We start from the raw sequence: 25,634 nt of genomic DNA, 5'->3' as shown, positions 1-25,634 counted from the left end.
TTATTGATCGGGAGTTGAAGATTACTTGGGAGCAATCATATTGGACAAATCCTTCTTGAAGATTGGCCTATTGATTTAAATCTTGGTCTATTGATGGGGTCTTATGCTTAAGGTTGATTGATTGGATTCATCCACTACTTTCCATCTGCATTAAAGAGGTAATTCTAGTACTTTCAACTTAATCTCTCTTTTATCCAATTGTTGAACCGGTCCTATTGTTCATAAGAGAGAATGAGTGTAGTAGAACCTCTTAATTCCTATTGAAGACATGTAGAATTCAGCCCAGGACTGATTATGATTGCTTGATGAGTTCTTTTCTGGCCATTCAAATGTTGAAGCTCAATTGATTGCATAAATGCTACTCACTGTCTACTTGACTTGGATTTTTGTTGGATGGTTGAGCATTGATGCTATAGGACTAAAACAATGATGAAAATGGTAAGTGGGAACATTGTAAAAGCAGCGAGTCACTGCAAAAGGGTAATGCCCTATTCATAGCCCTTTTCAATTCAGTCATTTTCCAATACCCACTTGCATTTCATTAAAAGTTCAAAGGCTTTTTCAGTCAATGCATAGCATCCTTGTTTGATTAGCCATTAGAATGTACTTGCCATATTGGTTCCCGTGAGGAAAAGCGGATGCCATGCGAGTCGGGAAGACAAAAGAGAGGTGACCATCCCTTCCCGATTAAGACCCTGAAGGGGTGTACAACCCGGCTTGAGGTGGAACTTTGCATACCCCTCTTGTCTCGGAGCCCATGCTATTTTCAAATTTAGATGTAAGTACATTTCCATTATCAGAGTTTGGCCCAAGTACAGCATTGATCAACAATAATCAGGGTTCCATAACTGGTTGGTGAACCATTGGAAGAGGGGCAGAGTATCTTCTATTTTCAGGACACCTACAGGTGTTTAACAGATAAAACAGCAGGTATATACCCATTTACAGGTTGTTCTTGAGCCCTACAGATGCCCCATAACCCTCTCCTGGTTGCTACAGTGGTTTATAAGGGTTTCCTTCACTTAGAGTATTCCTACAGGGTCAAACAAGGTTTCCACAGGGTGTTAACAGGTTGTAGGAATTCTCTGGACAGGTACACAGTTCCTATTACAGAAAATTTTATCGTGATCTGATTTGGGATCTTAATAGCTTGATTTGAAGAGGGGATCCTAAGCTTTGATTAAAATAAAAAAGTTTGTTGATCCGACATCGGGAGCAAAAGTTATGGCCAATTTACTGACAGGGGGTCTAGTGGACAGGCTGTTTGGAATACATTGTTTGAGTTCATTCTACCCATATACCTTATTGCAAGCTGAGATATTACCAAATCTGGTATATTCCCATATAATAAACATTCCATAGAGCTATTAAACATTGGGATTGGTGCCATATTCAGAGAGAAACAAGGGGTTTAGTGACAAACTGTCTACTACTACAGCACTGTTTCCTAATGGCCAAGAATAAGAAGAAAGACCCTATTACTGAGGCATTGAATGATGGTGTCAGAGTCTTCCAAGAGGATCAAAATTACACAATTGAAGCCCATAATGTTGATCAAGTAGATAAAGAATTAAGCATTGGGATTGCTCATAGCACACATCAAGGACATCAAGACATACATGAAGAGCATATAGGGAATGATTATCTCCTATTGTCAAAAGAGCTGGGACATGTCAATGAAGGCCTTTCTAAGGATTTGAAGGCTTTGAATGAAGGTTTAATCCATATGAATCAAGGTTTGTTGCAAGGGATGGCATAGGTAAACCAAGGAATCTCTGAATTGTAGCAAAGCAATAAATTCTTATTCCAAGAGCTCATCTCAGCCATAAAGGAAATCGGAAGTAAACCACAAAGTGAATCTCAAAATATTGAAGACTTCCATGCGATTCCCTTTGTTGGTAATTCTTCCCATCCAAGCAAAGAAAAGTTTCAGCCAGTAATGCACACCTTTGAAAGGGGAGAGCCATTTAGAGTCAGGGGCAACCATCATCCTTTACAAATTCATGGTATTCATACCCCAAGGCCTCAGTTTAGCAATCCAAAGGATAATCATAAACATGAAGGGGAACAGGACAACACTCCATGGGATAGTGATTATCATGGATGTGACCCCTTCTACAAGAATTTTTATCATCAGCCCTCAAATGCACAAAAAGAAACTGTAGTCAATAATCAAGTTCATGAAGGTGGAAGGGATGATGAGCGAAGATCAGCCCATGACATCCCAAACCAAGAGCGTGTTTCAAATGGACAACCCTTATCTCATTTCATAGAGACAACAATCTCATGGGCAGTCATCTTACAATGAAAAAGAATATAAAGAGAAGATTAATATCACTAATTTCAAAGGAGATAATGCATCACCTTCGGAATGGAAGGAGTGGATCAATAAGCTTGAATTGTACTTCACCCTTTACCCTAGAAGTGAAGAGGCCAAAATTTATTTCGCGGTCCTTCATCTTGAAGGTTATGCCCATACTTGGTGGCGTTACATGCAAAAGATTGGGCAAAGTTTTGACTCTGGGGAGGAGTTCAAGCAAGCGATGATTGATGTCTTTGTGTCTCCTTTGGAAAAAGAAAGGCTTCAAAGAAGATGGTATGTGTGCGCTCAAAGGGGAATGTCCGTTAGAAACTATTCCAATGCCTACTTGAATCTTTCCATGTATATTGAAGGTATTTCAGATTTTGCTAAGCTGAAGAAATACATTTTTAGTCTTGACCTTGCCCTATCATATCAGAGGTAGAAGCTCAACAACCAAAAACATTACATGAGGCCATATGATTGGCTGAAAGATACTCTTTGAAGTACAAAAGAGATGAAGGAAATTTTCAGCAAAGAAGTATGGCTAATAATGTTTTCAATCAACCTACAAAGTATGGGCAAGTTTTCAGCCAATCAAGAGACTCTTTTAGACAAGAAAACAGAGATTATAACAGTCCAAACAGTTATAACAGCAAAGTGCCAACATTTCCCACTGTTTATGCCTCTAAACAGAGTGGAAAATTTGTATAAAAATAGGAGTAAACTTTCAGAAATGTGGCTGAGCCAAGAAGTACTTTTTCAAGAGCTGAAAATGCTTCTAAACTGCCCCAAAACAGTTCTAACAGCAACTTCCTTCCTCACGACAAGCTTCAGGAAATGCATGCAAAAGTAAGCTGAAGTGTAAAGCTAAGAACTCAAAAATAAACATGGTGATCACTCAGGAAGTGGAAGTTGAAAAAGAAGAAGATCAAGAGGGAAATTTACTGTATGTTGATGCATACCCGATGGTTGAAGAGATTCATGAAGAGGAGCATGCCACCAGCGAAGAATTCTATGATCCCATGGATGGATTTCCTTTTGATCCAGGTGGTCATCATGATTCTCATGTTTCCTTGTATACCATCTCACATGATGCACGGATCGGTTGCAAAGGGAAAAATACACTTAGACTCAAAGATTTCATTAATGGCAAGGTTGCGCACATACTAATGGATACGACACAGCACTCGTAGCTTCGTCAACACCAAATCTTTGAATGGGCTGAAGTTGCTACCCATTGATATGGATTCTTCCTTGCGGATACAAGTTGCCAACGATGCATATGAGTCTAGTAAAGAAGTGTGTCCGTATACTTCAATTGAGTTATTGCCCTCTTACACAATAGAAGTAGATTTGATCACTTTGGATATGGGGCCTATTGACATTGTCATTGGTTGTAATTGGCTGAAAACACTTGGCAAATTTACCTTGGGCTTAGAGCAAATGCTAATGGATGGATCATTTCGCATGTGTATTGATTATCGGGATTTGAATAAGTCAACGGTCAAGAATAGGTATCCTATTCCCCGAATTGATGATCTTTTGGATGAGCTTAAAGATGCAAAGGTCTTCACCAAAATAGATCTTCGATCGAGTTATCATCAAATTCAAATGAAGGAAAGAGATGAGTTCAAAACAGCCTTTAGAACTGAAAGAGGGTTATACCACTTCTTGGTTATGCCATTTGCACTTTCCAATGCATCCACTACTTTTCATGCCCTCATGAATAAAATTTTGCAGCCCTTATTGTTCAAAATAATTCTTGTTTTCTTTGATGATATCCTAATCTATAGTAAATCCAAGGATGAGCAAAATATGAGAGAGGTCTTTGATACTTTACGAAGACACACACTCTTTGCCAAGATGACGAAGTGTTCTTTCATGGAAGATGAAGTTGAATACTTAGGTCATGTTGTGGGAGAACAAGGGATTAGAATGGACCCCAATAAGGTAAAATGTGTTAAAGAATGGCCTACTCCTACAAATGCAACCTCTTTGAAAGGATTCCTTGGGTTGTCATCTTTCTATAGAAGGTTCATTAAGAATTATGCTCATGTGGTGGCTCCATTGACGGATAGGCTTAAAAAGGAAGCTTTATTTTGGGACTCCATCGCCGATCAAAGTTTCAATGAGCTGAAATCTCTTCTAATTTCAGCACCCATCCTTGTATGTCCGGATTTCTCTAAGGAGTTTATCATATGTGCGGATGCTAGTGAAAGAGGAATTGGGGCTGTTTTATGTCAAGATCATGGAGTCATAGCTTATGAGAGCCAAAAGCTTGATGATAAGGAGCGTCAACTACATGTTTATGAGCAAGAGATGTTAGCAATATTGCATGCTATCAAAAAGTGGCATCATTACATTTATGACAGCCATTTCAAGGTCAAAAGCGATCACCGTGTGTTGAAATATTTTCTTTTACAATCAAATTTATCTCCTAAGCAACGAAGATGGTTAGCTACTCTTCAAGGATATGACTTTGAAATATCTTATATGGCGGGAAAAGACAATGTGGTGGCGGATGCCTTATCAAGAATGTGGGCATGTTCCATTTCTACCATTTCAACCGTGTATAAGGATTGGATCCATGATATTCAAGAGGAGTATTTGCTTGATGAGTAAGCATCAAAGATGATGAAGGAATTTCAGCAAGGCAAAGGAGAAGAGTATCCAAATTTCAAATGGCACAACGGTCTTTTATGGTATCATGGTAGAGTATTCTTGACACCACAATCTTCTTTAAAAGACCGTATCTTGCATGAGATACACTCTTCACCCTTAGCGGGACACCATGGGTTGTTCAAAACATTTGAGAATATCCATAAGAGTTTCTATTGGAAGGGCATTTGGAGAGATGTTAAGGATTATGTTATGCAATGTATTCCATGTCAACAAAATAAAGATTTCTCTTTTCTACACGGTGGTTTACTTCAACCACTTCCTATTCCTCAAGGCAAGTGGATTGATATTACAATGGATTTTATTGTGGGCTTACCTACAACAAAGCATGGATGGAATAGCATTTATGTGGTGGTGGACCGGTTGACTAAATCAGCTCATTTTATCCCTACCAAGGCTCAATTTACAACAAAACAAGTGGCTGAACAGTTCATGGAATGTGTTTTTAAGCTTCATGGTATGCCATTGAAGATAGTATCCGATCGTGATACTAAGGTCATGGGAAGCTTTTGGAGGAGTTTATTCACTTCTATGGGAACAATTTTGACTTCTAGCATGGCACATCATCCCCAAACCGATGGCCAAACGGCGCGTGTCAATAAATGATTGGAAGTCTATTTTCGTCATTTTTGCCATGACACTCGAGCTTTATGGGATCATTGGTTACATCTTGTTGAATTCTGTTATAATAACATTCATCATATGAGCATTAGCATGTCACCATTTGAAGCGCTTTATGGATTCAAAGTGCAAATACCTTCAGCCCTTTTTCATGAGGACATGAACCCACAAGCCAAGGCTGAAGTTGAGAAAATGGAAGCTCTTTTGCATCAATGCAAGGAAAACATTCAGAAGGCACAAGATGTTATGAAGGCTTATGCTGATGAAAAGTGGAGACCTTTGGAGTTTGAAGAAGGAGATTGGGTATTTCTCAAAGTGCCTAAATCTAGGTATGCTTCTCTCAAAGGTGGTCATAATAAGTTGGCTTATCGTTACTATGGGCCTTATCAAATTCTCAAATGAGTTGGTGAGTTTGCATACAAGCTTGATTTGCCTTCTTCAACAAGGATTCATTCTACCTTCTATGTTTCCCAACTTAAGAGATATGTGGGTCCATCCATAAAGGTTTTAGAAGAGTTACCTCCCATGGATGAAGATGGTCTTATAATTTATGGGCCTAAAAAGGTTATTGGCAAAAGAGAAAAAGTTTTAAGGAACCGTTCGCTGCTGGAGTACCTTATTAAATGGCGAGGTTTGCCCATGGAGGAGTCTACTTGGAAATCATCATCATGCCTTGATTCTTTTCCATGGCTTTTGCAGGAAACAGAGTAATATCTGAACAGGACAGTTTGCTGTATTAAATTTCTGTCATAAAAATAATTGCTCTATGGTCATCAAAATTGGATTTTTATGGCATGGCTGGATACTAGGGATTGTCCTCTACATTTCTATAGCTCATCCATGACGATTGGACATTCCTTCTTCAAGTTATGGCCATTCTTGTGCAGCAGCCTGTTTTGGACAGTTTCCAGTAGTATATTCAAATTTCATACCTATACTTCATTAATATATGAGATCTTCTTCAGCTTGGAGTTTCATTACAGCACGGATTCATCATTTACAAGCTTGGTCCTCATTCCACACATTGGCATGAAAGAGTTGTTACCAATGGTGATTGAATCCCCTTTGGAATGAAGACCTTGAAACCAATCCTAATGGTAAGTCAAATAGAAAGTGGCCCCATTGTCAACAAGCCATGGCTTCTCCTTAGTGAAGGAAGCAAGAGGGGTATCCTCCACCTCAAATAGATGCACAAAAACAGACTCTGTAGTAGCAGGGTAAGCCTTCGAGACCTTCAAACCATCCTCCGGCTTCTGTGGGCACTTCTCCTTGGGATGAGTGCCCTTCCTACACTATGGACACTTGGGCTTAGACTTCTCATCCTATTTCTTTGAGTTATTTGCCTTCTTGTTTCCCCCTTCTGTACTTACAGTAAAAGCTTTAGTAGAGCTGGATCCATTGGCTCCTATCTCTTTCAGATGCTCATCATGATCCAAGACAAGTGGAGCTAACTCCTCCCAAAGAAGAATCTTATGTGCTCTTGATGTCAGAAGTTTAGTGTAGAAGATATCATACTTAGGAGATGGTAGTTGTGTAAGGACGTGTCAGAGTGCAGCGATGTGGAAGCGTAGGACAAAGACTGAGAGAGAGTGAACACAAAGAGGAGAGAGAGAGAGAGAGAGAGAGAGAGAGAGAGAGAGAGAGAGAGAGAAAAGGAGATAGTGTAAACGCAGAAAATCTGCGGTGTAGTATGGTGTATAAGAGTGCAGAAATACACAAGGGGGCAGAGAAAATATCTGCGTATGTCTTCGACTTGATGACCTTGATTTCCGTCAGTCCGAGCACAATCTGTCTCAGCCAACAGATCTCAAGATCAGAATTTGAAGTCACTGAATAATGTGTAAACAATGTGCTGGAGGACTGCTATATAAAGCAGAAATAAAAGGCATAAAATAAATAGGACGGCTGCATTAAATGCAGCCGACTGCAATAAAATAATGCCAAAAAACAGTCCGACTGCACTGCAGGCTGCCATGTGGCACCTGCGCAGTCTGCAGCCTGCCCAGGGGATGACTCAAATGCTAACACCCCCTCGCAGATCCTAGACGAGGCATCAGACTGAGGGATCGGGAATGCTGCCGAAGATAAGCCTAGGGAAGTGCCTTTGTAAACAAATCTGCTAGGTTATCCTCCGTCTTGCAATACTCCACATCAATGGCCTTCTCCCGAATGAAATGATATTGGATCTCAATGTGCTTCGTCCGGGGATGGAATACGAGATTCCGTACCAAGGCAATGCAACTCTAATTGTTGCACCGTAGAAGAGTAGGACGAGTCTGGGGGTAGCCAAGCTCCTCCAACAATCTCCGAAGCCACACAACCTCACATGTGGTGGAAGACGTAGGTCGATACTCCGCCTCAGTAGAAGAAAGGGCTACTGTGGGCTACTTCTTGCTACTCCAAGAGATAACACCTGTACCCAAGATAAAGCAGTAGCCTGTAGTAGACTGTCGGTGGTCCACATCGTCAGCCCAATCCGAGTCACTCCAACCTGCAAGAACCAGATATGAAGCATTTGTACCTGCGGGATACGAGTGTTGAGAAGCCAAATTAAGGATCCAATCAACTGACGGTAGCGTGAAGCATCCATCACGGGAGAATTTGAGTGTGAAGTGGCCTTCCAATTTGGATCCATAGGAGTAGTAATGGGCTGACAAGTTTCCATCTCAAAAGTCACCAGGAACTCCTGAATGTACCTCTACTGAGAGATGAAAATCCCCCTTTGAGACTGATAAATATTGTGACCCAAGAAGAAATGAAGAATCCCCAAATCCGTCATCTCGAATGCTTGATGTAAAGGTGTCTTGGTCTCTTGGACCTTTTGTGCATGATCCCTTGTCAAAATCAAATCATCAACATACAACACAAACAACACACGACTAACCTCGGAAGTGTGCACATAAAGCTGCGGATCGGTCTTGGAGCGCCGATATTCCAACTTCGACTAAAGAAACGAGTCAATCTTCTCGTTCCATGCATGCGGAGCCTGCTTGAGGCCATACAAGGCCTTCTTCAACGTGTAAGCTTTTCCATCTGAGGATCCAAAGACAGGAGGTTGCTCAACATAGATCTCCTTTGCAAGTCACCATTTAGAAATGCCGATTTCACATCCAACTGATAAAAATGCCATCTTCTATGGCCAGCCAAGGCAAGAACAACTCGAATAGTCACCATATGAGCAGTGGGGGCAAAAGTATCATGGAAATCAATACTTGGGCGCTGAGAAAAACCTTTAGCAACAAGGCGAGCCTTGTGCTTATCCAAAGAACCATCGCTAAGATACTTGGTCTTGAAGACCCACTTGACACCAATCACCTTCTTGTGAGAGGGACGAGGCACAAGAGACCAAGTGCCATTCCTCTCAATAGCCTCCAACTCGGCTTCCATGGCCTTCCGCCAATGGTCAGACTGCAAAGCCTCCTTCACTGAAGTGGGCTCTCGATCTTGCATAACACGGGTTAGTAAACAATAGTTGGAGCAGACAAGCTCCGAAGAATGTGCCTGATTCCTTTGTGACCTCCGCGGTCCATCCTGCGGTTCCCACTCCTCAGGGACCCCCTCGATCCCTGAATCACGGAGTGTGTCACGGGTCCAACGAGGAGGAGGATGAACCTCTCCCCATTGCTCTCCATCTGCTGAAGACTCAGAAACATCCACTTGCGGAAGCTCCTCGGGGGTGGCCGGTGGAAGAGAAGGCTCTGAATCCGAAGAAGAATCTCTATCAAGAGGCTCTGGCTCCAAGGAAATTGTCTCGAGAGCCCAACTCTCCCCAAGATCTCCAAGGACGGGGTGCTCCTTACCCCCCTATGTGGCCGGTACTTCCATGAACCGCACATCTCGGCTCGTGTAGACATCCTGCTTAACGAGATCAAACAAACGATAACCTTGGGATTGGGAGCTATAGTCAACAAAAACCTGTCGTCGGGAAGCCGCCTCGAACTTATCACACTGCATCTTTGGAATGTGCATATAAGCGTCACACCCAACGATCCTGAAATAAGAGACATCAGGCTTAGTCTCGAAGTAAGCCTCAAAAGGTGTCATCTTGTCAATGGCCGAAGTGGGAGATCCATTAAGGATGTGAATTGCGGTAGCCACGGCCTCGGCCCATAGAAACTGAGGTGTCTGTTGATGCTCCATCATGATGTGTGCCATCTCGATCACACTTTGGTTCTTCCGCTCCAAAATGCCATTCTCTTGGGAAGTGTTGGTATTAGCAAACTTCTGGTGAATGCCCCTATTTGCACAAAAACGAGCAAACTCATTAGACATAAATTCACCTCCCTTGTCTAAACGCAAGGTCTTCAGTCGGCCGGCCAGAATGGTTTTCCTCAAAGAGAAGCCAATCCTTGAAATGAGAGAAAGCCTTCGACTTTAAAGTCAAGAAATAGGCCCAAGTCATCTTGCTGTAGTCATCTATGATCAACATGAAGTACAAGCTCCCCTTTAGGGACTCAGTCCTCATCGGGCCACAAAGATCCGTAGATACAAGCTCCATGGGTGAAGTAGACCTCCTAGAAGCTTTGTTAGGAATTGCATCCCAATGCAGTTCCCGATGGCTCACCACTATGTCCGGCAATCCTTGGACAAACGACCCTTGTGACGCCTTCCAAAGGTACTCGTAGTTCAGGTGGCCAAACCGATGCCATAGCTCGGACTGTTTTTGAGAAGTAAGAAGAAGAGAAGTAAGAGCTGAAGAAGACTTCAATTTGTAGACTCCATTCTCCTCATACCCTGCAGAGAGAACTTCCTCGATCCACGATCAAGGACTCCAATAGTATCACTGTCAAACTCCACTAAGAGGCCAAGAGCATAAATCTTATGAACCAAAAGTAAATGATATCCCAATCTTGGCACATGCGACACTTCAGAGGTATGGATACCACCACGTCCATTTAGAATAAGCTGCATCTCACCCCGCGCAGCAATAGACACAAAAGAGTTGTCTCCAATGAGAATCTGTCCACGCGAAGGTCGCAAATGGGCAACACCAACAGAAGAAGGAGTCATGTGCCGTGAGGCACCACTATCCATAATCCACTCTCGAGCCTGGGGAGCTGTCATCGCAGCATCAGAAGTTGTCGGTGTAGAGTCCTCAATGACTGCTAAGTGTAGAAAAGCAGCTAATGAGGGTGCAACCACCGCTCCAGAGTCCTTCGTGTCCTTCTTCTTGGTATCCTTCTTGTCTTTGTCGAGGCAATCCTTCTTCCAGTGACCGGTCTTTCCACAAATATGGCAAGTCGATTCCTTCTCCTCGTCCTTCTTGGATTTGTTGTCCTTCTTCTTCTTCTTCTTTTGGTCCTTCCCCTTCTTCTGAGAGGCTTGACCAACCAATGCCTCCGATTTGGAAGCATTCTGTCTCTTTAATTGTTCCTCTTGGTCCAAGACCATAGGAACCAACTCTTCCCATCGAAGAGTCGACTTCCGCCCTGAAGCAATAAGAGCAGAATAAAAAGTACCGAATCGTGGCAGCAACTGGGATAGTAAAGTGATCGCCATATCTTCGGAGGAAATAGGCTTTCCCGCATTTTGAACCTGCATCTGAAGCTGCCGAAGCTTGTTGATGTGTTTTCAAAGCGAAGAAGACTTATTCACGGACAAAGTCCGCATCTGCACCTCCAAAGAAACCCTCTTCATCAAGGTCATCCGGTTGTATATTTGGTCGAGCTCCAGCCTTATCTCATGAGCCACCGTCAAGTGCTCGATGTGAGCTATCACGCCTGTGGTGCAAGACAGAAACAGAAAAGATCGAATCTTGGCATTCAGTTTGTCCCAATGAGACAGGGCCTTGGTCAACTCCGCACAAGCATTGGAAGAGAGTTTGGACTTATCCCTCACCGAGGGCTTGTTAATCTCCTCCATCACCGATTCCGCCAAATCATAAGACTCTAAAATGGCCAACATCATCACCCGCTAGATGCGGTAATTATCACCATCAAGCTTTTGATCTGATGGAAGAGCCGGTAGAACAGGCACCTTCTTGTCCATGATCGCGTGGAACTCCAATTCAGTCTCTGTAGACATGTTAACGTGCAATACCTGCACAAATGCAAAAGCAGCCCCCTTTGACTGTGAAAACACAGTCTTCTAGGATTGATTCCTCCGCTGCCCAAACCTTCTTCACCCGCCAGAGGCGATGAAAAGGTAAAATTTGCAATGGAAGGCCTCAAACACAGCCTTGTTCCCCTTCGAACAGCAATAACCTGCAGCAAATTCACCGATTAGACTCCTTTCCCGCATGCCCATGCTTGCTTCAGCCTTGATCCGATGCGCAGCCCTCCCGCTCGCCCTCGAATCCTGGAAACACAGCCTTGTGTCATGCTGAAATCTCCTCTTCAGATAGGTTCAGCCCTCAGTCAGTCCATCTTCACCGCTTTGATACCATGTCAGAGTGCAGCGATGCGGAAGTGTAGGACAAAGACTAAGAGAGAGTGAATACAAAGAGAAGAGAGAGAGAGAGAGAGAGAGAGAGAGAGAGAGAGAGAGAGAGAGAGAGAGGAGACAGTGTAAACGTAGAAAATCTGCGGTGTAGTATGCTGCATTAGAGTGCAAAAATACACAAGGGGGCAAAGGAAATATCTGCGTATGTCTCAGACTTGATGACCTCGATCTCCGTCAGACCCAGCACACTTTGTCTCAGCCAACAGATCTCAAGATCAGAATCTGAAATCACTGAATAATTCGTAAACAATGTGCTGGAGGATTGCTATATAAAGCAGAAATAAAAGGCATAAAATAAACAGGTTTGCTGCATTAAATGCAGCCGATTGCAATAAAATAATGCCAAAAACAGTCGACTGCACTGCAGTCTGCCACGTGGCACCTGCGCAGTCTGCAGCTTGTCCAGGGGATGACTCAAATGCTATCAGGACCATGGCCTTATCCTCCAAAGGTATTGTCCATCCAAGGGATGCAAGCTCATTCCTCATCCTCCATTTTGTTGATGTGATCCTTCATGGAAGGAGAGTTATCAACTAAGAGCATGCAAAGTTTCTTCTCCAAGGTGAGACAATGGGCAAAGGTCTTTTGATGATAAAGAGGAAAACTTTATCTACACTTCCATTGCTGTCTTAAACTTGCACACACGAACAAGGACAAAGCCTTGAAGGCTCATAAAGAGAGAAGGCTGGGCTTGAGAATTGAGCCTATCCCAAAGGGTTGCATGATCCATAGGTGAGCCAATAGCAGGATCCATGACAGGCCAAGGAATAGAGGTAGTGACAAAAGCTTAGTAACATGGAACGGGGATTGGGAACGGAGACGGGGACGGGGGACGGCTAAAAGCAAGGAACGGGGACGGGGTGGGACACAGGAGGGAACGGCATAAATAAATAGCATTTGAAAATGTATGCATGTGATGTGGTGGATGGATGTGTGGGCATAGTAATAGGGGATGCCCATTTTGTAGCTTCCCATCCCAGTCCCACATCCCAGTCCCATGCCCATGTTAGAGCCCCCTCTCATGGTAACAGGGGATGGCAATTTATTATTCTTGTCCCGGTGGGCCCGCCCCTATTCCCATCCCTATCTGCAAAACCAGTCCCATGTTATTGTGTGTGTGGGTGAATGTATACTACCAGAGAGAACATACAAAAAAACCACCCCCTAAAAGATACCCACTCAAAAAAAGAAGTCAAAAACGTCCCCTAACAGGGGACGTGACAAGGGGACGGCCGGGACAGGACGGCTGTTGGGGACGGGACAGGGGACGTCCCCATCCCATTTTGGCGTCCCCATTCGGCCCATCCATTCGGGACGGTGTTCCCGCGTTCTAGGGCCTCGGGACGGCCGCTCCCTGTTACTATGGACAAAAGCCTAAAGATTGAAGGTGTCAAGAATACTCCACTTTGCAAGATTGAAGGGAGTAATTTGATCCAACCGAATGGTCTTCTTTGGGGAGAGAAGGAAGAATGGGCACTTGAACAAAAGGTTCCATCGTAGGCATTTGAGGGTCAAAAGGACAAGTCCTATGGGAGACATGAAGAGAGGGAGGAGGAGAGGGCTGCTTCGATCTATGTGATTGGTCAAGAGAGGGTTCCCATTTTAGAATGGGGTTTGGACCTGTGATCTTCGCGATGATCACTCCGTCATTAAAGCCTTGGAACTGGTGATATTCCATGTCTCTTAACCTATGTCTAGTAGGAATAGACTCCTCATCTAAGCCATGAAAGCCTTGGAACTGGTGAAATTCCATGTCTCTAAACTTGCAAAGACACTAAATTGGCTGAAATAGAGCCCGAATGGAGAGAATAAGCAGCTACACCTGCAAGGAAATAGGTGTAGATGTGCTGTCTTTGTTGAAAGCATTTGTAATATGCTAAAAATCTGCATTCTCTACAGCAAACAGCAGGCTGAATTTGTGTTTTCAGTAGTGAGGTGGTCTTCAATGAAGAAAACCTGTGTCTTCACTTAGGCGATGATGCCAATTGAGAGAGTGCAACAAAAGAGGAACACGAACACGGAGAGATAAGGAGAAGAGAGAAGATAGTAGGAAGGAAGAGAAATCTGTACTGAATCTGAAATGAATGCTGAATACAATGGTGGACTGATCAGTCCCTGCATGCAGCCCAAAGAGTCAGTTTGGGCACCGAATCGGGCTGGAAAATGATGACAGCACCGGAGACGGTGACTGACTGTGCAGCCAGCAGTCCTTGAAGGAGATGGAGAAGAATGCTGCAATCTGAGAGCACATGCAGAAGACAAGAGAGTAACCTGCCCCTGCCTAGTGCCTAAAATGATGAAATCTGGCTGCCAACCTGTTAGCTCCTCCTCTCACATTGGGTTGCTTCTATCGGTGGTATCATAGCTGCTTGTTATTGCTGCCGCCATCAAACAAGAGAACTTCCAGCTGAAGGTGCTGTATGTCTGCCATGTGCACTCGGCATAGTCAACTACCATCATTTCTTAGACTAGCCTTAGGGTAGTGGATGACCTGATTTAACTTAGATTACAGCAAGCAATAAATTAACAGATCTGAAAATAATACTTTACCCACTTAATCTTGAACAGCCAATACCTGATCGGTCTCAACAACTGGGGTGCCCTTGCAGTTTCTTTAACTTGTATTGCTCCAATTTGAAGTACATAGAGATATAATGAGAACAAAAAGTAGAGTGCAAGAAACGAATTCATCATCCATGAGTTGAGCCTCTTATTAGGCAAGTACAAGAGTTGAAAGCCAATCCAACTAACTTGAAAATCACCATCTAAAATACCACTAGCTACCTAAAATGTTTCACCAAACTTGGCTCCCCTTTCCACTATAGTAGTGATAATTCTGATGCTCTTAGATTTCCACTAACTGGAACTAGGATAAATCCTACACTCCCCTTTAGACTAGTTCCATTTGACCAATAGTATGATGCCTTGACTGCTAAAGAAAATGTCTACTACTACTATCATCAAATTACTATTCCAAGTATGTCTGCTTGGTCTTACAACTTGGATATTATTCCAAGAAAGCATTGAGTCTGACATCTTGGCCACTTAGCTACTATTACAAGGATGCTTTGGCCAAAAATTATCACAAAACTAGGGAGATTTTATTGCTGCTCCAAAAGGAAAGTCTAAAAAGCCCAATCATACTCATGGTTATTATCACTAGTAACAATTGTGACAACATTGGCCTCTCCATTGTCTTGAGTTTCTTCAACTGCATTTGCTTGCTCTTTCTTCCTGAAGCAATAATGAGCTGAATGCCCAATCTTACCACGTATGGAGCACTTCATTTTCAAGTGGCAATCCTTCTCCAAATGTCCAAGCTCACCACAATGATTGCAAGAAGTCTTGCCCTTGGATCTTGAAGTAGATCCATTCTTCACATACATAGTTGAATCCATGTAATTGTCATGATTTGCAAATCCTCTTTCCTCTTGATAGATAGAGGATTCAACTTTTATCAAAGAGATATTTGGAATATTGTTTAGAGTGGTAACAAGGTTACCATAGCTTGGTGGAACTCTTCAGACATCTTCAGAAATAGTCCCCTTGACTAACGATTTGGGAAGAAGGGCTCATTCCCAAGTCCATACTCAGACGAAACTCAATCAGTAGCCACACAAGAGTACCCTTTCCCTTTGCTCCAGATGTTTCTTATAGAATGTCTCATGCTTCTTTAGAGGTATCACAATGATGATTGTGGTGAATATAATCATCTTCCAAACTAAGCACTAGCGTGGCTTGTGCCTTCTATTTCCTTTTCTTATGGAGCTCTAGGGCATTTCTCCTTCCTATTTACAACATTTCACCACCCCTTCTTGATAAGTAAAGAACTTTGTTTTTACAGACCAAGTGTGGTAATTGAGTTCATTCAATTTCATGAGATAGTCTTTCTGTTGCCCCATGCTGAACTTTATCAAAATGAAAAAATTGAAATGAAGTTCTTCTTAGTGGATAAAGCTTCTCTTTTAGTGAAAAGATTCACTATGCAAGAATAAGTGGAGAAATCTACTGTTAGTGAAGAAATTGCAGATTAGAAGAAGATGATGATTATGCCATCTAAATAGAGGAGCATAATAAACTGCATGATTTCTTCTTGATAGAAAATTTAGATAATTATCAGAGAACAAAAGGTTTGATGTAGAAGAGGGATAAATATTCAAAATATGGAGCTTTATTAAAATCCTAGCTATGGCAGTTCTGACAGACTGTGAGTAATTCAGTTCCAGAGAGCAGAAGAGAGAGAGTTTTTGAGAGAGCCTTGGCTGGTAATAGGGGACTATATGGGTTACAAAAGCTTCAATAGATCTTGCTGGATAATGCACAGTGGCAGCAGCGTGAAAAGTATGATGTCAGCTCTACAGAAACTGTGCCTTTCCTGATAACAATGTCCATGCTGGAGCTCTTATGGAGCAATGTAGAGTGAACTGTGAAAGAAATGAATCCATTATTCATGAGTGGAGCATCTTTATAGGCAAGTACAAAAGTTGAAAGCCAATTCAATTAACTAGAAAACCACCATCTAAAATACCACTGGCTACCAAAAAGGTTTCACCAAACTTTCCTTTCTACCATAACAAAGATAGTTCCTATGCTAGATTTCCACTAACTGGAACTAGGATGACTCCAACAGAGAACATGCATTAGACTGTGGACACTCAAAGCTCTAGAGTAAACACAAATACACAATATGTGATTTTTGAAACTTTAGTTTGGTACGAAGAGGCAAAGTTGCTTCTCCTGTTTTGTACTTTTCCATCAATAAATTGTGGTATGAGGTTTTGCACATGATCTATTGAACTTGTAGCTTGATGCTTCAGGTGCTATTTATCCAGCAGTTCTACTTGAAAAGCCGTTTTGAACAAAAATTTTGAGCTTTGAATGACGGTCTGTTTGTATGCAATTAATTCAACAGGGTCCGCAAGGTGGTACTTGGAGTAAAGAAGCCTATTTGTTATTTCCAGTCCATTTGGATGGCACTTTGCTCGATGTGCTGACAATGATGCAAGGCAGAAAGGAGTTTTTCTCCTGTCAAGTTGTGCTTAGTATTTTCAGACAGGTTAGTTGATTGTTACTGTTTTCATATTTTTTGATAAGGAGAATGATACATTCTGGCTTAATTTGTTTTGATACATGCACATGCCTTGCCAAGTTGCATATTGCACTTCATATATATTTAAATTTTGATGCACATGGGACACTCCCTCAAAGCTGCTAATTGTAGAATCCAACATAAATAGTTTCTTTTTTTGCAGTAGCAAATTGGAACATAAATCGTTTCTTCTTTTGCAGTATTTGAAACTGTTTGATTTGCTGTTTTGGGCCACAAAAGAGTGGCTAAATATATTCCTTATAGAAAAATCTGGTAGAAGAACTCACAGCAATGCTGGAGGTACATCCAAATTATACAAAGCCTCTCATGCAGTTGGGAGGAAATGGTGAAAAGAAACCAATGCAGAGGAGTGTAGATCTGCCTGGGGGGCATGAGGAAGGGGAAGGGTTACTATCCCATGGCAGGAATGGCTGTTTCTTCCCAAAGTTGTGAAGGACAAGCTGCCTAAACTCCTATTGGTTATGCAAGTCACCCTGAACCCAATGTCCTTTGAGTGAATGAGTAATGGAAAGACAAAACTCTAGAGTGAATGTTGCCCATTGTTGACTGACTAAACATATGTAATTGTCTTTTTCTTGGCAAACTTCCTTTAGCGACTGATATGGCCCAATAATATATATGTAAATATTTGCTAGGGATCTATTTCAGTGAAGGTGTGTAGTATGTACTTTGCATTGTGGAATTCTTGAATTGCATCTTACACATACCATGTACACACAGAAACTGTTAAGAGCTTTCTGCTCTTCTTTGGCAAACAAATTGTGTACACATTGTATTGGTCACCAAATGAGAATTAACAAAGTCCATTTGACATTGTAGTTGGGTTTGGGGTGAAGTTGTATATTTTTGTGATACATGTAGGGAGAACCTTTGGATTTAGCAGCTTCACTTGTGCAAATAATTAGAGGCGATGGTAATCTTACCAAGGGAGCACAAGTGTTCACCCTAGAGCGGCCAAAACATCAGACAAAGGGTGGCATGTTGGCTGCTGAATGGCCTACTAAGTCCTGCAAAGGCGGATGGAAACATAGTGGAGGATCTTGTTTTCTTTTCTTTTTTTTTGAGGGATTTTGTTTAATTTTCAAAAGATTTATCATTAAATGAGTGGTTTCAATGAGTTTGCGACCTATTAAATATCCGTGCCCCAAAGAAACAAGGATAAGGGATGATCAGTGCCAAGACCTTCATAAAATAGACAAGCTATTCCTACGCCTATTGGTTGTTCATGATGAAGAAAAGTGGAATGTGGGGAGTGTGTGGTAGATGCAAAAAAGATAGGTGGAAGCAAGCTAGGCAAGCTGAGCAAGCAAAGCAAGCAAGGGAGACTTCCCTTGGAGATTGCCATGGGAGATGTTGCAATCATGGTGATGTTAGCCATTGTCTTGATGCACTATGTTTGCCCTTAGCATGGTTTAGAACCTTAGTCATAGTAGTTCTATGTGTAAAGCAGTCTTAAAATGCCTCATGAAGTGTAGTTTGTAGGTAGTTGTAAAACGTGACGTGAAGAGATATTGTGTGTCTTTCTCACGTATGGATCATCATTCTTGATCATGACCAATTGTATGTTGGAGTTTCTTGCTTAGCAATACAATATGACAGTGGTGGGCACCATGACTCATATCTCTGGTTTTGCTCTTTTCTAGCATATTCTCTAGTTTATGTATTTGATTTACTAAGTTTCGTGTTGAAGTATGTGTTCTCATGTTCCTATGTTAGTATCTTTGAGTTTCTTACTAGTTTCTTGATGAGGCATTAGGTATTTTCTGCATTACCTGATGCAGTTTACTCTATTCTTGTATGAGGCAGTTTAGTCCTATTATGCATTCGGCATAGATTTGGGGTTTAAACACTTTGGTGATCTTGCCATGCTTTCTTGAATCTCTGGTGTGGAAGTTTAACAGAAAAACGCATTTGATTTGATGCTAGAAATTTGAAGCTCTGTCAAAACACGATCGTGTTTTGGGGAAGAAAACCTAATTTCTTGTATGTAGTCTGAAAGGTTTTCTGTGTGCAGGTCATATTATTCTTTTCTTGATCGTGCCATTGCTTCTCTATATTTATGTATTGAAATACTAGCAAAAATGACAAAAGGATTGATGATGGAAATTAGATATTTCTGTATGAAGTAGTAATATATTTTCAAAAGCAAGATGATATAATCTTGCTTTGGTTGTGTTGCATTTATGGTTCTAAAGCTTGACAAAAAAGGTCTTTGTTTGATGTTAGAAGTCCAGAATTTGTGCAGAGGCTTGAAGCAGTATTTGATTGCTTGAAGTGGCATGATCTTGCCATTGTCATCCTAAATCTGCGGTGTGAAGCTTTGTGAAAAACAACTTTGTTTTATGGATGAAAAATGAATTTTCTGTATGGAGTTCAAAGGGTTTTCAGTGTGTATATCTTGTCATTGCTTCTCTGTATCTCTGGTTTAAGACACCATAAAAAACGACTTTGTTTGATGGAAAAAATTCGGATTTTCTATATGAAACAGCGATACATTTTATACAACAAGATGATGCAATTCCATCATTCTTACCCTACATCACTTATTTTAAACCCTAACCAAAAAATGTTTCTGTTTAATGTCAGAAATCTGCAATTTTTTTGTCATAACCTAAAGTAGTGACAATTGCCTGAAGTAGTGATATATTACCTAAAGCAGGATGATACATTTCACAGGGTTACTTTTGCCTTTCTTATTGTATGACAAACAATTACTCTTATTTTGTCTAGCGCAAGTCTTGGGAATTGATGAAACCATTAGCAAAGCAACAACAACAAGAATTTCAAAAAATTGCAGAAGGAGAAGCATGAAGATTTTCAATCCTAGATGAAAATAGAGACAGATTGTTCACAAAGATATTTCAAAATGCAAGAATTATTTTAAAAATACCCTCTTTGTAACAAACTCCGGCTAAATCTAGTGAGAAAGAGGAAGCACTTTCTTTTACTTGCCACAAGAAGCCGATGGAGAATTAACGAGAGAGCATTTAGGTTTCATTTTTTGTTCTGAAGTTTAAAATTTGAGTGCAATGGGTAAATCGAAGGAGAAGCAAAAAGGGTGCAAAGTTTGCTTTGAGTCTGTACATACTTCAAAGAATTGTTTTTATGTTCATGGGTTGTGCGAAGAAGGAAAATCCCGCAAGTATTTTTGCATATTTGATTTATGCAATGAGTTTGATGGTATTCGCACGAGGTTTTCATTAGCAGCAGCAGAGAAGGGTTCAAGTTCGAAGAGGATAAAGCATGGGAGAAGTTGGATTCTTTCGAGGATATTCTCATGATGCTTATGAATGGTATGATAATCATGAAGGCAAGAAAGTTAGGTCTTGTTCAAGTGTTAAGCATATTGGGAGATGCTTACAGTAGTTGAAAAGCTCAAGGAAAGATATGAAGATGTTTTGAATTTTGATTCTAATTCAAGTTCAAGTGATGATGATGATGATTGGTGCTCTTTACCCATGGACTTGCCAAAGATTGAGTTAAAGGGAGCAAGAGAGGACAAGAGTAAAGAAGCCAAGAATCTTGGAGTGCCCTAAACCCAACAAAGCAATTTGCCAACGGAAGAATGGATCATCACACACTTTACATCAATAATCTTAGGGTATTTTTTATATTTTGATATTTTTCAAATTGCCATAATCAATCTCCAGTGAGCTCTAATCAAGAAGAAAACAAGCTAATAATAATCTGATTGGTGATTAAGAAGATCAGTTATGTATTTAAGAAGATGATGTTGTTATGGATGATAAGTTTGAGGATATGGTTTTCGCAATGAGGATATCATTGTGGATGATTTTCTTGGTTCTCTTATTGATGTTAAGGAAGATAATGCAACTACTAAGTTGGATTTCCATGAATGAACTTTGCTGGAACTTGAAGAAGTGCCAGTACTTGTAGTGCAAAATGCACGATCTTTGGATGTATTTGTTCAAGATACCTATCTTCCAACATGCAAGATAATACTTCAAGTATTGTATTGCTCGATTTGAAGAACAAGTCAATGTTGCGCTACAGGAATTGCAGAATTGTGAGATTAGCATTGTAATTCCTTTGAAGGAAGAGCAAGATTACAAGATTGGTACTATATTTCCTTTGCAAGAGTTGGTTGAATATAAAGAATTGCAGAATGCAGTCAGTTTGCATGGTTTTTTTGAAGTTACGCATGAGGTACACTCTATGATTCAATCTCCAACTAAGATGATTTATTGGTTTTTTGTTGAGCTTGAAAAGGAGAGAAATGTGGCCAATGTTGTAGCAATTGAAGCTTTATCTGTTATTAATCAGCTTCAAGAGGAGAAAGCATTACTATAGCAGTAGGTTTCTTAACTGAGGAATGCAATGGATTTTCAAGTTTCTTATCGTTTTGAAGTCATTAATGCTCTTGAGGAAGTTGTTTTGTAGAAGAATAATGAAATTGCTGATTTGCATACACAGTTGGTATTTTTTCATGCTTCAAGTCAAGATGTTATTCTTGAGAATCTCTATGCATTGAGTGATCAAGTTGTTGATATTTCAATTCAAACTACTATTTCTGAAGTTCTTGAGGACTCTGATTAGTCTATCACTGAAGTTGGAACATCTGGAAGTATGCAAGTATCTACAGTGGATATCTATGCAGTTCATATTGCAGCAAGAATGGTTGATGTTATTCATGTTGGTTGGTTTTTGAGCATGAAAGTGCTGATGCTGTATGAGGTGGATACTTGTAGGAAGAGTATGTTATAGTTTTCTGTATCAAGAAAGCTTCCGAATGATCTGCAAGAACCTAAATTTCAGCAATTCCTATTGCCGGACTCTAAATTCTTGCAACAGTATTTTGACTTCCTACAGCGATAGTTTGGATTTTTCCTTTACCTATAGCAGCAAGCTGAATTTTTCCTGAACCTACAATAGCAACCAGCATTTCTGCTATTCCTATAGTAGCAACCAACATTTCTCCTATTCTTACAACAACAATCTATATTCTTGCAACTCTTACAGCAACAAGAAGTGCTACAGCAAGCTAAAAAAACAGCAATCACAAGATCAACAGTCTCAAGAGTTTGACAATCAGCAAATACATGTTACGTTAGTTTGGATTGACGCTGAAAAAGATTATTTAAATAATCTGATGCAGTGTACCATTGGAGTAGTAATCTACTTATTTTGTTATGGTTCTATATCTTCATTCTCTATGATATGTTATGGATGTCATTGTATATGGTGAGTTCTTAGTCTTGGCATATTTCATTGAAACGGTTGGACTATAGAACCATGGCTCATTACCTATCAGTAGTTATGTAGCCACTTTCATCTTGGCTATAATGTAAGGAAACATTGTTAAACTTGCAATTAATGGATGTAGGCTCCGAATACTAATTCAAGTAGATTACGATGAGCCACAAAAGGATTCAAAGGTTCAACAAGTAGTTGGAATCGATTTTATGCAAGTCATTAGTGCAGTGCCTGAAGCAACAGTAGTGCGGATGGACATTATGATGATTTGTTAGTTTTATGAGATAACTTGATACAAGAAAGTAGTGACCTGATATAGGAAAGTAGCTATTTAGAGCAAGTAATCATTAATACCATGCAACAAAGTCAGGATATTGATAAAGAGATTCAGATGTTACTAGATTTGAATGTAGATCCTGATAGATCAGTGTTTATGTAAATTGTTGTTACCATGATGAAGAATGCTTTGGTTAATGCTATGTATGATCAGTGGATTGTCATTATAGGGAGAATGTCTTAGGGTTTGAAGCCTCAAAACAAAGCTGAAAATCAGTTGTTTGAAGTTGATACTTTGGTTAATGTTATGTATAATCAGTGGATTGTCATTATAGGGAGAATGTCTTAGGGTTTGAAGCCTCAAAACAAAGCTGAAAATCAGTTGTCTGAAGTTGATGCCATAAGATTTGATATTAGTGAAGTTTTGTAAGATATTAGTCAACAAGTTAAGATAAGTGAACTTGCTCCAGAAAAATTCAGCAAATGGAAGTTGTACATTTCACATCACATGATTATAATGTGCAAGAGCAATCATATGTGATGTTTACTAGTGAGTCTCATGATGCTTATGAGCAACCTAGCTCATGAGATGTTTTGGTAGCCCACTCAGATTTTGTATCTCCATCATACTATGACATGCATGCCTTTATTTTGTCTTGACTATCTCTTGACTACATTATGCAACTACAATAGAGGGCTATAAGTATACTACTAGAGAGGCTCTACTTATCATTTCTCTTTGTGGCTTACTTCATGGTGCACGGCTGTAAGGCATAATTTTTCTCATTTGGTTTGTCAATTTTGGATAAGGCATTTGACACTATGATATGACGTGTAAGGGTTTGGGTCATGTTTGTGCTAGCCATCCAAACTAGGTTGTGCCACTTATTAGTTGTTGGCCTGACACACTATGTTTGCCCTTAACATGGTTTAGAACCTTAGTCATAATAGTTCTATGTGTAAAGCAGTCTTAAAATGCCTCATGAAGTTGTATGCCTCATGAAGTGCAGTTTGTAGGTAGTTGTAAAACGTGACCTGAAGAGGTATCATGTGTCTTTCTCATGTATGGATCATTATTCTTGATCATGACCAGTTGTATGTTGGAGTTTCTTGCTTAGTAATATAATACGATAGTGGGCGCTATGACTCATATCTTTGTTTCTGCTCTTTCTAACATATTCTTTAATTTATGTATTTGATTTATTGAGTATTAGTGTTGAAGTATTGTTCTCATGTTTCTATGTCATTATCTCTGAGTCATAGTTGCCTCCATATGACATATGGTACTGTCCGTACGGTACGATCCATATGGTACTGTATGTATCCGTATGAATTCGTATGTGATTTTGGGCCTATTTGGGCCACCTCACCTGCGCGTCCTGCATCCTGTGTCTCACGTTTCTTGCGCCCCCGCCTTTACTCCTACGTGTTTCACCTACATGCGTGGTACTTTTTGGGAGGGTGGGAAGCATTAGATACCTCCCTCCCCCCCTCAAAGCACTTACCATTCTCATCTTCCTCTCTTCAATCTTGATTCTTGAATGGACTTGTGATTTGTCATTCTCGAATCTCACCTCCCATCCCCTCTTTCCCGCACCCTATCAAAGCATTTGTAATTCTCAAATCTCATCTCCCATCCCCTCTATTCTGCGGACCGCATCCTATCAAAGCATTTGCCATTCTCATCTCCCATCCCCTCTCTCTCACTCTTGCTCTTTCAACTTTACCCCAACCCTCGGGCCTCTCGAGTCTCCCTTCATTTCAACTTTCAAGACTCAAGTTTCAAGAGTTGAGACTCTAAGCATCTCTCTCTCTCTCTCTCTCTCTCTCTCTCTCTCTCTCGGGCCTCTTTGTCCATCATCGGTACCATGACTCGTGAGAAGCACAAGGCCTTTAATTTGCATGCGATCCATGTGGAGAGGGACACAGAGAAGTCCGTTGGACATGCAAGTATTGCGGGAAGTGCTATACAAGTGGTGCAACTCGGCTTCTCCAACATCTTTCCAAGATGGGGGGACAAGTTGCTCCATACAAGGAGATCCCTCAAAATATCATGGAGGAGATTCTCACCAAGATGAGAGGGGGATCCACAAGAGGAGAAGGAAGTGGCTTATCCGCACCAACTCCTATGCCTACCAACGAGGAAGCATGAAATGTGGACGTATCTTCAACCAATGCGGGAGAGGCCTCTACCATTGGTGGTGGGGCATAGAAACATGAAATGGGGAATGGAAACGGAGAATGGGGATGGAGATGTTGACGAGGATGCCAAACTTAGGGAATGGGGATGTGGAAATAGGAATGAGATTATAAATTTAAAAATTATTTAAAAATAATGATATTTCATTCATAATTAATATGGATTACTAAAGTCAAAGTCTATAATCCACAATGACAAATTAATATTTCAATTAATTCATGTGATGTCGTAGGTAGAGCCAAGATAGGCATGTGAGTGAGAGACAGACAAGCTACAGGTGAAGGTGGTGGGAGACAGGTGCGTGATTTGGTAGGTGGTAAACTGGGCCAATCAACTGGTCACTTTGCAGGTAAGTTTTGTGCCACGTGGCATTCAGGAATGTGACAAGGAACGTCCCACCCAATAGGGCTGCGATTTGGAACAGATTTCGGTTTGAAACGGCATTTCGGCATCTTGGGGGGACCATTCCGACCATTTCTTGTCACTATATGGTGGGGACTCCACATCTGCATCCGGCTCTGGTAGAAGACAAAGAGTGGAAGCTCACGCAGTGCCGGAGAGACAATCCCCTCTCTCTCAAGCTTCCGGTCATGTGCGTTGATCGGTTGCCTTTCTCTAAGAAAGGCAAGGACTTGCGGACATTGAAATTGCACACACGGTGATTGAGTGCAATCTTGCATTAAATGGTCTAAAGCAAGAGCAATGGAAGAAGATGGTAAAAGCCATTGCCAATGTGAGTCTGTGTAAAGGATAGACTGGTGTTATATACAACGACATGAGGACGAAAAAGA

General features: G+C 41.0%; 1 protein-coding gene across 4 annotated transcripts in view; it reads left to right on the top strand.

The window, feature by feature from the left end:
* Positions 1–25,634, top strand: part of PK3 (serine/threonine protein kinase 3) — a 94,004-nt gene that overhangs the window by 48,841 nt on the left and 19,529 nt on the right. For all 4 annotated transcript variants that reach the window (XM_087671710.1, XM_087671709.1, XM_087671707.1 and 1 more), the window contains one exon: positions 16,956–17,099. In XM_087671710.1, the coding sequence (XP_087527836.1) occupies positions 16,956–17,099 (144 nt within the window). The remainder of the gene's footprint in view (positions 1–16,955; positions 17,100–25,634) is intronic.

Source organism: Lygodium microphyllum, chromosome 29, assembly GCF_053477565.2.
Source record: "Lygodium microphyllum isolate KBCC chromosome 29, Lygodium_microphyllum_v1.1.10, whole genome shotgun sequence".
In the NCBI taxonomy this organism is placed as follows: Eukaryota; Viridiplantae; Streptophyta; class Polypodiopsida; order Schizaeales; family Lygodiaceae; genus Lygodium; species Lygodium microphyllum.
This window is presented reverse-complemented; position numbering and strand designations above follow the sequence as displayed.